The sequence below is a fragment of the Acanthaster planci genome, linkage group LG11 (genome assembly GCF_054643075.1).
Source record: "Acanthaster planci isolate LZ-2023a linkage group LG11, COTS_SCS, whole genome shotgun sequence".
In the NCBI taxonomy this organism is placed as follows: domain Eukaryota; kingdom Metazoa; phylum Echinodermata; class Asteroidea; order Valvatida; family Acanthasteridae; genus Acanthaster; species Acanthaster planci.
Genome location: NC_141787.1, coordinates 16,455,368 through 16,467,698, shown reverse-complemented (window position 1 = coordinate 16,467,698; position 12,331 = coordinate 16,455,368). Strand labels below are relative to the sequence as shown.

Below are 12,331 nucleotides of genomic sequence, written 5' to 3'. Positions count from 1 at the left end.
CCGACTGAGGCCAGAAACACTGACCAAATGTAGAGGATGACAAGTGAAGGTTACTGGTCCATGTACATGTACTATGATCAAACAAATCATATCTGTGGATTAACAGATAAGTAACATGACACGTCTACTATTGTCCAACCTTACTGTAGCCTTTGTCATGTTGGCTAAAATTTTTGTCCGGTCAATTTATCCTTTATCTACACATATTCCCCAAGTCTATTTCAAAGTAAATGTGCACATACTTTAGTTGAAATTTAAGGGCTATAAATGCACAAAATGTGTACAACACAGATCTCAGAATGTTTTCAGAAGGCTTTGAAACCTTGTTAGGAAGTTTTTAAATTAATGTAAGTTGCTCTAAATGCCAAAATGATTGAAGAGTACCCTTACTTGAGTCTTGCAAGTTTGTTACAAAGCGCCCTCAATCGTTGGTCCACCCAGCCAATACCAAAAGCAAGCAGGAAGGCCCTTTATCTTGTGACAACAATCATAGCTCAGGTAAGAAACTTTACCCGTTCCCTCTAGCCTTCACCTCCATCTTCTGACTGGTTTTGTACGGTCTGATTACAATCGGTAGGGTCCGGAAATGCCAACTTCCTGAGAATGTGAGTGTATGTGTTTGGACTGCAATCCCAGTGTGGTACAAACGTCACAGTTCAGGTAATGTTGTCACGGTGATTGCGCATGCCATAGACATTAATCCGGATAGTAAGCTACAAGCTCGACCAGAGGTACCGGCACACACATGGTGTCATGATGAATTAGACTTTGGCTATTAAATTGATTTTCAGACAGCTACATGTATGCACAGATGTCTGCTTGTAATAATAACATCAGTAACAACAATTAGTGAGAAGGTGGCCAAATTGGAACTGCCGCAGGTACACGTACTTTACAAAAAATTGGATGTATCAAACCTCACATATGCAGATATTTCATGACATGACACACACACCCTTCCTTTCATCAGCTGAGGTGACCACAAACAAATGACAGGATCCACCAAAGTTCAAATCCAAGCAAACTTTTCAAAAGCTTACAACATTCTGCCTGGATCAGGAGGGAACGCCACAGTAACTCAAAAATTCCCCACTAACAGGTGAAGCCACTTCTCCAAAGACAACAGCAACAAAGACGAAACACTAGTTACCTTTTCAGGAACACAGTTCTGACTGCCACAATAAACAAAGAGAGTAATAAACAAATAAATACAAATAAAATTCAAACACACCTCTTTGGATCACAACAGGTGCAAATCTAACAAATGCACTCAAGAAGCATCCCTGGCTCCCCATGTCTCCTCATCAGATTTGTTCCAGTAACAGTCAATCAGGAAGAAACTAATTGACATTTGACCCCTATAGGAGAGATCTGCACATTCAAGGTTATTCTTGCTAAAGATGTGACTTTGTGAATCAACTCATCTAGATTGCTACATGTACCCATGAGAAATAACAAAACTGAAGAGTACATTTACAACACACACATACTTAAGTCACACCATCAGCCATCAGCATATGGTCATCTGGTTACACACTACATGCAAGGACCCCCCTGCCCCATGTACCGGTAAGTCAACGTATCTACCAACCATACACATTCTTTAGCCAGTTAATCAATGCGCAGAATTTAGCATGCACACATGTACAAAGGTTACTTTTCTCTTCAGATACAAATGTCCAATGTCAACAACCTACCAATTCCATTTACTTGATGGTTGTTTTCCAAGCAAATTCCAGCTAGTGTCAAATCTACGCAAATGACCAAGAAAAAAGCCTAGTTGACCTTACCTCAAACAGAAGATTTGGTAGATTCTATGATTCTTGCTGTCAAATGTTCCAATTGTGAAGTTCTCAAATTCAACTGCAGTAGCTGGTGGCCACTGGTCATCTAAAATCTGAAAGGACTGGACCCAAATTACACCAAATGGAGTAAAACTGCCCACTTACAACAACGGATCTGTGCACCGCTAGATACACTCCTAGCACCTTACAGCAGGTACCTCAGAAACACACTGAATGGATCATTGCCACTCATCCCCTTCCACAAATGGACTGGCTGCAGTCAAACCATAAATAGGCTTTGTCCATTATTGGTGGAGGGGTGAAAAGTGTGTCATTGAGGGGCCAACAGAGTGGGCAGGTAAACAGGTTTTGTTGCAGGCAAATCGGAAGGTAATACTCAGCTGGCTTAGAGGTTTTAAGTTTTCTCCATTATGTAATGTGTGAGGACATCCATTGTTAAGGTACATGTACCTGTAATGCCTTGCTGGGCCAACGCTTCAAAATCCCAGCGACATCATGTTGAATTTACAAATGATAACTTTGTGTGATCCGTGGTGATGCGGTGAGGAGGAAATTTAGTAAGGAGGGGGTAAATATTTGTACTTCAAGAATAGATGCGCTTGTTTCTTAGAGCAATGGAATGCAAAAATTTTCATCAAGGTCAATGGTCCCCATTAAAAAGACAGATTCAGGATTTTTTATGGGGGAGGGACACGCCCAGTAAGGAGTGTGCTGCCCTCGGTTGCATCTCCCTCTCTAACTTTTTTGTCAAATTTTAATGAGATTCGACCATGTTCCTGGTAGCCACTCTTAATGAATATAAAACTGTCTAAGGACAGAGAAAATAAGGTAAAAAAAAAAAAGACAAGAAAAAAAAAGACCTTTGAAGTAAACCTTTTATTTTAACTTTGACATTTTGCCTTGCAGACACCATGCTGTAAAGGCTGACTATTGGCTACAATCCATGAATTAGCAGGATAAGTCCATGAATAAGCAAGATAAGCATCTTGTCAGTAGCCATCTCATGCCTTACATCTCCTCCATCCTGACACATGCCTTCAGCAAACAAGACAACCGCCAACCTGTGTAATCAGATATCTGTTTATTCTCACAATACAGGGCCCCCAAAGTCCAGGCTATTTAGGAGACCGGTCTCTCCATAAAAGGTCACATCAACCAATTAAATTGCCAAATGAAAACAAATAATCATTCTTTGTGGGCAAGGCTGAAAAATGCGATCAACTGGTGAGAAAGCAAGGCTCATCAGTAAGCGACGTATTTGGAAAGGTTGTAGACAGACAAGAAATTAGACCGCCAAGAATAAGATTATACATTGTACACTTAAAATAATGCACATTATTTTTTTTCTCTGGCATATCTTCAGATGGTGTCTTCCCAAGGATGCATTTTGGTTTGCCTCATATTGGGATACTTCTCAAGGAGCTTAAGGTTCAGAAATGATTTATAGGCATGATGAGCGGGAGTAACAATGTCCCACCGTGGACACAGTTAGTCTTCACATCATTACTGCCTTGTATAAACTTTCTGTCATGTAACTTTAACACAGTTAATGTGTCACATTCTATCCTCACCAAGGAAAAAAGTCAGTGGTATGCCCTCAAAGGTCATCATCTCATAGACCAAACTGGTTCCTTCAGCCTCCGACATCTGATGGTCGTATTACAGAGGCCAGAAATCCCCTCCCAGGCAAAAATCAAAAGCGCTCAATGAAATGGTTGGCATATTTTCCAAGCCCCGAATGCATCCTTTCAAAATGACTCGGAAAATTTCTCATCTGTCTTGAAGTTGAATTATGAGAGCAGATGAGTGAGGCCACTGCATTCCTAAACACATCATCCAGGTCAACCTGGAGTAAACTTAATTTAATTAGACTGGATAAGGTATCTTTTAAAAGAACTAAATCAGAATACAAAAAGGCAATTTTTGTCATAGTTACTTCTCCATTTTGAGTGTGTCTTTTTCCTTTTAAGAAATGTACAAAATGTGAAAGAAAAAACCTGAAAATGGAAAGGGTGTTTGACATTTTAACCCACAACTTGCGACAAGAACCACACCCATGAACGAGAAGTAGTACCAACAACTATTCGATCAATGCAACGTATGAGGTCACAGGTGGAGAACCATTCACCCTCCTTCCCTCTTGGGATGAGATGAGACACTTGGCCTCAAAGTCTTCTCAAAATTTGGAATCTACTTCCAAGGAAGTCCCAGTCTGGTCATCACAACTCCATAAATAACTCACCAGAGGAAGAAAGAAATTAGAGACAGAAAAAAAAATCTGAATATACAAAAGGTTCTACCTTGTTTTCTTTACCTCAGGGAGTGGGAGGGCATCTTAGGGGTTTATACACAATGCATCTGGAGCTTGAAATTACTGTGCCTACTTGAGATTGTTGACGTTGGTTTATGGGCAGGTTAAAGGATGGAGAGAAGCTGAAATGCTGGGAGGAAGTTGTCATGGCGATGGGTGATGTGGGGAAAGGAGATGCTCTGAGGTAGGGTAACAGACAACAGGGAGGCAGACGACTGAGAAATGATGCAGACATCAATAAATGATGATGCAAGAATGTGAGATGTTTGTGAATCACATTTAAAATCTGGTATACTACATAATGTTTTTAGAAATCTGCAATATTTTCTCTCATGATCGTGGTGGAAGGGTTGATATGTAGAGGACTTGGGAAGGCTGGATAAATAAGGAGAAGATGGAGGGCAGAATTTTGTAGCCACTGTAACAAGGTACCGGCATGACTCCGTTTGTGAACAAGAAATGCACTGAAGAGAAAGGGGGATTGAGGCAGGGCAGAGGAGAGATGCCCAGAGATGTGTAACCCTAGGCTGACAAGTGATAATGAATCATTTACAGCGTCCTACTATGCACACCTGGGCTCTACTCTGTGATTCAATCACGCTTAATTCAAAAGCGGTCAACAAAACATCCCCAAGGTGGTGGGGGCTTGATGAATCATGCCCACTGTTGGTCAAGTTGTGCCAAAAGAAACTCCAGCCCGGGAACTGTCACAGGTGGATCGGTGATTGAATTCAAATCATTTCCTGGGACTAGTTTCACGTTGCTAAGCAGAGTCAAATTTAGCTTAGAAAGAACAGATTACCAGTTGACATATCATGTGATACACATGGCTAATGACTGGTTCTCCACTTCTTGCTGGGCACATTAAAATTTGATAAGCCGCCTCACCTAGCAACTTCACGATGCTGGACCACAATATTAGATTTCCTTCATTACTCATTGGTCTTCTGTCTGAGGCGAAGCGATGATGACACCTGGAGTAACCCAGCCAGATTGTAAAGTAACACAGTCAAACTGTGACAGTGTTTCAATGGTTCCTGAATGTACAGTTTGTGGTTGAACAACTTCCTGAGTTCTGGGCCTGGTTGTTAGGGTCGCGACCTCATGACATTTTAGGCCTGGTTGGGAGTGGTCATGTAGATGATGTACACATATATCGGGGTATCTGGCCCTCAACATTAGTAAGTCTTGCCAAAATACCATTTGTCAATTTCCCTTCCTAATATACTTCCTTAAATTCTTTTACAAGTCACATATTATAGTAAGGTCATTGAAGAGGGGATCTTCTCAAATCATAACGTTTAACACAACAAATATTGTGGAAAACAACTTGCTGGGTTGAAACATAAAATCTAAAATATGTGTCCCCAAAACCATTCAGATATGATGATGGGCTTTAAAAAGTCTTCACAAATAATTCTAAAGTCGTTACCAAAAACTCTCTGTGCGTGTCGGCCAGTGTTGCGATTGAAATTACAATTTGATGGTTTTTCTTAATGAAGCATAACTTGTAAACATCCCCACGCACTCTCCCTTCCTAAACACTTTACTCCCACCCAAAACTAAACCTCTTTTTCCTTTTCCTAGTTTCTATTGGAAACCACAAATTATGTTTCCATGGTGACAGATGTGAGTGCCCAGCACTGGTTAATCTGGAGGGACAGACTGTAAATCCCGTAATTAATAAGTTGCAGTTGACCGGGCAGCGTTCCAGCATTCTTTCTTCCGAGGCAGGATCTGGCTGTTGCAAGCAAAAACCCAAGCAAAACTGGGTCACAGATGTCAACCTCCATCATGAAATGTAGGCTGTTGAAAATTTAGACACATCCGCATACATGAATGTACATGTACCAGCACATTAAATGTCCAAATCTCGTAAGATTTGCCAATTTTGTTTTGTTTCAGACAAAGATTCCAAAGAGGCCTGTGTTCAGAAAGTTTCTCAGTAATGTTATTATCTAATTTTAGTCACCCATGAATGACCTACATGTAGCTTTTTAACAAACACTAGGGACACAGCTCTTCAGGAACAAACAGATTTTAAACAGAATAAAATTGACTGTGATGCTTACATCAGCTTCCTGGAAGCAATATGCACTCAACCTTGAGATGAAATTGAATATAAATACATCATCAGGACTTGCACAACTTTTTGATGACTATTCCACTGATGCTGATACAACCAAATGCACTTCACATTCAAAGTGTAAAACTGTTCAGCATTGCATATTACTACAAGTGTTTTCAAACATAACAAAAAAACAAGCACACGCTCAAGTGCTGAAAGCACCAGCTATGTCATTTTTTCCAGGGAGGGGGGTAGAAAGTGTTGAATGAGATAAATTTATTCTCGAGGTCTGATGCTTCTTTAGAAAAGAGGAAACTTCAGGTATTTATGTTTTATGGGAATTTTTTAGGCAATTAAGGTTGTCAGCAAGCTACTTAGATCATCCACTGTAACCGATTCACCCAAAGTAAAAGTACCACTCATCAAATTCAGAGCGCAGTTCAACAGTAAGCTGACTTGAAACAAGACTGTTCACTAAATGTTATTAAACTGGAAGTTTATAAAAGTTTGCAAAAGTGACAATCAAAAATCTCACCTATTGTAAAGCGTGAGTGCATCTCTAACATGAAGTTCTGTCCTCAATCATAAAACAATCCAGATGTCAATACACCAGCTCACCATCCTTGAAGTTTGACAATCAAACTACACAACAGCCATCCCACACACTCATCTCCTCCAGAAAGTTTACCTCATGTCCGAAGTCTAGTTCAGTTGACAGAGTACACACCTCCAAATAACCACCCAGGAAAAAAGTCTGTGAAAGAGTTCTACTCTACAAGAAGGAAGGGAGAAAAACCTGGAGCGGTTTGATCCTTGTGGTGCAGGGTACTGCCTGTCCTGGTCTCCGATCAGGTTTTTTGAAACCGACGTGTGGATGATCGTTAAATTCCTGATGGTTTAGTTGGTGGGGAAGTGCGTCCAATGAGATGGGGCCAATTTTCCTGGAGCCCCAGGGGCATGACGTTGGCGGTTTGGATTGTGGATGCATTTTCCTTCTGAACAGTTCAAGGATTATGGCGGGTTGATCGAGAACGATATCTGGGGACTGGCATATTATTAACTTGACTGACATATTTAGCTGGGGAGTCCATTGGCAAATATAAAAAACTTCCACGCTGAGCTGTGTCTAGGAACATGGTTAACGATGACGCTTGGGAGAATGAGTCAATGCATGAAATAGGTGTCATGAACAGAAGGAACGAGGTACATGTAAAAGGATCTTATAAGTTCCATAAATCAAAGACAAGAAGTTAAAGAGACATCACGTTTCTTTAGTTTTTGTTACAAGACCTCCCTAAAAATGTGACATCATAATCAAGTTAGAGTGTAAAAGAACACATTTTCACAAAGTTATCAAAACTTAACTTTTCAAAAGAGAAACCTGAGAAAAACTGAAAAGTTTTTTAACAGTTTAATAAAAGGTACCGGTATTTAAAATGTACAACAAAAATATGCTTGTTATGAAAGAATGAATGAACCCTAAATTTTGACAAAATGAAATAAATCTTTAAATCTCTAAAATATTTAGGATTACTGACAATGTCAATAAATTAAGATGAAGTTTTGATAAAAGTTGGCAGATATACAGATGCATTCACATCTTGTCCTTGAAGGGCTAATGTCTGTTCACATTCAGGGTTAATGCCAATTTTACGATTGGAAAAGAAGTTTTGGAGGGCAATAAAATGCCACTGAACCCAGGGGAGTGTTTAACACTGAAGTGGACCAGGGCATGAAAGAAGCAAAGACATACCGAAGCAAGGATCAAGTCTGAAGAAGGCCACTACATGTATTTTCAAGAGCACCCCCTTTCAAGCTGGTAACTGTAATTTTTACGACAAATGTAGTGGAACTGGCATCTGAAAGTTATCATTTCTTTTGACTCTGCCAACTGGGTGGCATCACATACCGCAATTCTTTTGTTTTATGGCATGACTCCCAAATCACCAAATTCAGTTTTGTGACCTAATTTTGCACATTCCCTTAATGCACATCCATCAAGGTCTAATTAAATCCTTGAGCCCGTCCACAAATCCCAGTTCTGTTAAAGGTTGTTTACCACAGATAAATAAAACCCTGGCTTTCATGAACAATGCATGGCACTGAAATGAGCTGTAAGAATCTTGTAAGGGTGTGTGACATTTTGTCAATACAAAAAAATTTTAGTGATCATTTACAAATTTTCCAAAACATTTCTAAAATGTGTTTTGCATAGTGTTTTTTACTCTTTTCCTCATCCACCTATTTTTTTGAATAAACTAAATTTAAAACAAGAAAAATTGCTTGTTTGGAATGTCCTCAACACTGACCTACATGTACATAGTTTGCATTAATACATTGGGCCGATCTTGTGCATTGTCGGGAGAACTTTGTATCAATGCACATACACTGTACATGTAAACACTAACGTAGTCAGCAGAGAGCCTCTGTAAAGCATTGGCTAAACGTTTAAATGGTGTGGGAAAGTTTTCTTCACATTTAACAAATCAAACATACACATACATGTACACGTAGATCCCCTACCCTAGAAATCTTGACTGGACACAATTAGGCAATGCAAGTTGCAAGATCCCAATATCCGATTCAAATTATTCACGTCTACAATTGTCGTAATTCCAATTACTCTTCTCCAGAAACTTCTCTCCTGACAAAAACAACACCGGCTTGGCCGTTAACAACATCATCATTCTCTGCCGGTTTGTCATAAAGGGACAGAAACCCCAGACATCCAAACACGTCCCTGGACTCCAGCCAAGAAACTGATTCCTTTCCCAAGCTACGGTATGCAAGGAGCGAGTCCTCTTGTTAGCATTAAAGGGATACATTTGCATGTACATGTACTGTCATTTGCGAAGTTTAGGACATCCATACAAAATGCACTAACCTGCAGAAAAACCAAACTTAAACCAGTCAATCATGGCAACTTATGTTTATTTTCAATGTATAACCTTAGTATCCTGGTTAAACAGCTATTTGATTACATTTCCAAGATTGGAATGTTAACAGTCTAATATTTAGAGTGCCCTCCTTTATTTCTGATTACTTAGACTGGCTCCTTTTACCCATGCTGCCTTACAGACAAAATGTCATACAAGACCTGCCTTTGCAACAAATTTCATTCAAATGGGCATATAGCACTACACTGATGTTATGCACCACTGTAAAATCATGTTAAGTAATCAGTCAATGAGACAGTGTAATGCAGGCCCAGTGACAGAAATACCAATAAAATACAAAGTGGTCTTAAACTTTTGCAAATGATGTAGTTCATCCCAACTTGACTTATTCTGTAATCTTTTGCATCTTCAGCAGGTCCATGCCTTGGATTTTTGGCCAAGCAAGTTGAAACCCAACACCCCAAATCAGTGATTACAGGAAGGAGAGGTGTAGGCCCTATCAGATGAGTGGGGACAAGAACGGGGAATATATTTTTTTCAACTGAAGGCAAATAAATCAATGAATTACCGGTATAAAAAAAATTATAAAATGTGACCTTGTGGTGAAAAATCCTTCAAAATTAGCAAAACTGCATCACTGGTGCTCTGGTTGAATGTATCAAATCTCACAACTTTTACTGGACTGGGTCTACCCAAGTACTGATAGAAGAAGGTACATGCAGAGGATGCAGCTTCTTGTAAGAGGGGGTATCAAAAATAGCATTACAGGGAAATAATTTTTTTCGGGGTACCTTAGTGGAGGGTTAAGGTCAGTGGTGGTGCAATGATTTTAAAAGTGGAGGGGGGGTATTTGTGAGACCATCCATCAAGCATTGAAGAACCTGCTGAAAGTGGGGGGCCACAAGGCCAGATCCTGTCTCACATTTTTTTGAACAGCCAAAACAAGTATAGAGCGCCATCCCCAGTTAACTGATGGCACCAGTCACAATGAAGCAGCCGCTCAGAGACAGTTTACTGATCAAAATGGCTCTGTCCATAAAAAAACTTCCATTTCAGACACTCAGATTGATTTTTAAAAAAAATCCTCCTCGGTTCTTTTTTTCTACATAATTTAGCCCAACATCCAAGTGCAAGTCCATAAATTCTCAAAACAAATCATGTGACCTTTGACCTGCACTTTACCTACACTTCCCATCCTTTTCAGAAAGTTTTTTCCCTTTGAACACAGAAGCCAAAATAGTGAAACCAAACGCTTCAGACCTGACAACTCAATCCCCTGTCAAACCACAAATCATATTACCCAAGTCCAAGACAACAGTTACATGTGTCCCCAAGACCGAAACCAAGAAAACGTCACCTTAATTGCCCCAAGAAGTCAAGTAACTTGACATCGGCCAGGGCCCTTAATTTGTCAAGTTCGTGACAGTATGTTTATTCAGATGATAATTACTGAAATGTCTTGAGGGTTGTTCCAAGCCGACTGATGGGGTTTCAGCAACACGGTTCATGGTTTTACGAAGGTGGATAAAGTTGGGGGTGCAGCAGGTGGATGAAGGGGCACAGCAGGGACCCTACCAGGGACACTTGAGCTGGGATGTTAAGTGTTGACATGTTCCAACATCCATTGTTTACTCACTGTCTAGGGACCAACCAGCGTGTTTGGGGTGTGGACATTTTCCAACTGTCTGACAAACTGACACTGTTCAAGCTGAGGACGGATTTAATGAAAATTTTCACAACGCATGCATAGCTACAAATGTTATCATGTCCAGTGAGGAACAAATTATATCTGTTTGTTTGAAGCTCAACAATACCTGGCTGTAAAACATGCAAGTACATACCAAATGTAAGTGCATTACAAATGTGAAACTTCTGATAGGAAAGATTTGAAGCTTTGTACAATGGAGATATACTAAGTGGACTAACTGTAAAACATTCTAATGTTAGGCCTACATATACATGTAGGTGCATGAGTGTATTTCAACTTGCAGCAATGCTAAAAAAGGGAACTTGCTGGCAGAAATAACCAGTGAACTTCCAGGTTTAGGCTGGAATCTAAACCAGCTTGACTCAAAATGAGTAAAGCAGACCTGCTTGTTGTGATAGGCAACTTGGGGTGTGCATGAGAACTGTTCAAGCAAACTCAAAAATTATTGCCATAAAACAGAAGAAGAGATAATTCTAAAATGCCGCCGTCTAACAAATAAAAAGGGCTCTAGTCCCTAATACTGCAAATTTCTGGCCGAGAACTCCATAGGCTTCCTTCTTCTCATTCCACATGAGCTAATAAATCCAAAGGAAAGCCCCTAAGATTGTGATATATTAGCAATCCTGATGGAGAAGGTTAATCCTAAGAGTAATAGATCCAACTCACCCAATCGGTCATAGTTTGGCAGCTTCCTAGGCAGAGTTGACGACTCGGTCTTGAGGAAGTTGGGCCCCAGATGGGACATGCTGACGTGATTCCACCGACTGTAGTAATCCACTCTGCTTGGGTTCAGTCTAACCATCGGACTGCCGGCATTTTCCTGGACCAGCGCAGCTTCCTGGAGGGGACCGAGGGAAGTCACTCGGAAGTTATAGAGTTATTCTGGCTCAGTGGTCCAGGCCGTTCTGGGACAATTGGCAGATGGCCTTGAATGCTGGTGTTATTCTTGTCACAGACACATTAAGGATTGGCAACCCCTGCCATGCCTGTACTAGTTACACCAATAATCAAGACTGGAGTTACTGGTATCGGTCTATAAATAGGGGGCGAAACTTTTCTGTCAAAGGGAAAAAAGTAGCTGTATTATGAGAGGTGCTCAAAGGTATGACAGTTTTGAGCCTCAGGGTTCCATGGCCAGTGACTTTCACTACAGAAAGGGTTGGAATGCTGCAAGAGACAGTATCAAGTCTATTCACACTTCATCGTGACTCTTTGTTATGGTAAATAAAACATTTGTCTATTTCAAAGTAGTTTTAAGGAATTTGGGGTTACAAAGTAACACATCTTCATCTCTAAAAAAAGGAAGACTTGTCTTAAAACATCACTACTCTTGAGGTCATACTGTGATCCTTTTTTTTTTAACTCCGGACAAATGTAGGGATATTTTGAAAGTCAAAATGGCTATCGTCCAACGGAGGAGCCAAGATTTATTTATTTTTTTGTGTGGGGGAGGGGGACATGTAGCTGTCACCGTTGATGAAGACATTTAATCCCTAACCCCCTAGGGTGCATTCATATTGAAAATAAAGGATTGGTAACTGC

The 12,331-nt window shown here is 40.3% G+C and overlaps 1 protein-coding gene across 7 annotated transcripts in view; it reads right to left on the bottom strand.

Annotated features, from left to right (window-relative positions):
- The window catches only part of LOC110976411 (uncharacterized), a 100,247-nt gene that overhangs the window by 80,019 nt on the left and 7,897 nt on the right, over positions 1 to 12,331 (bottom strand). For 4 of the 7 annotated variants that reach the window (XR_002597826.2, XM_022229647.2, XM_087143647.1 and 1 more), the window contains exon 3: positions 11,456 to 11,627. Coding sequence is in view for 4 of the 7 variants with exons in the window: in XM_022229647.2 (XP_022085339.2) it covers positions 11,456 to 11,627 (172 nt within the window). In the remaining 3 variants the exon portion in view is untranslated. The other 3 variants (XM_087143649.1, XM_022229654.2, XM_022229656.2) reach the window with 3 other exon arrangements.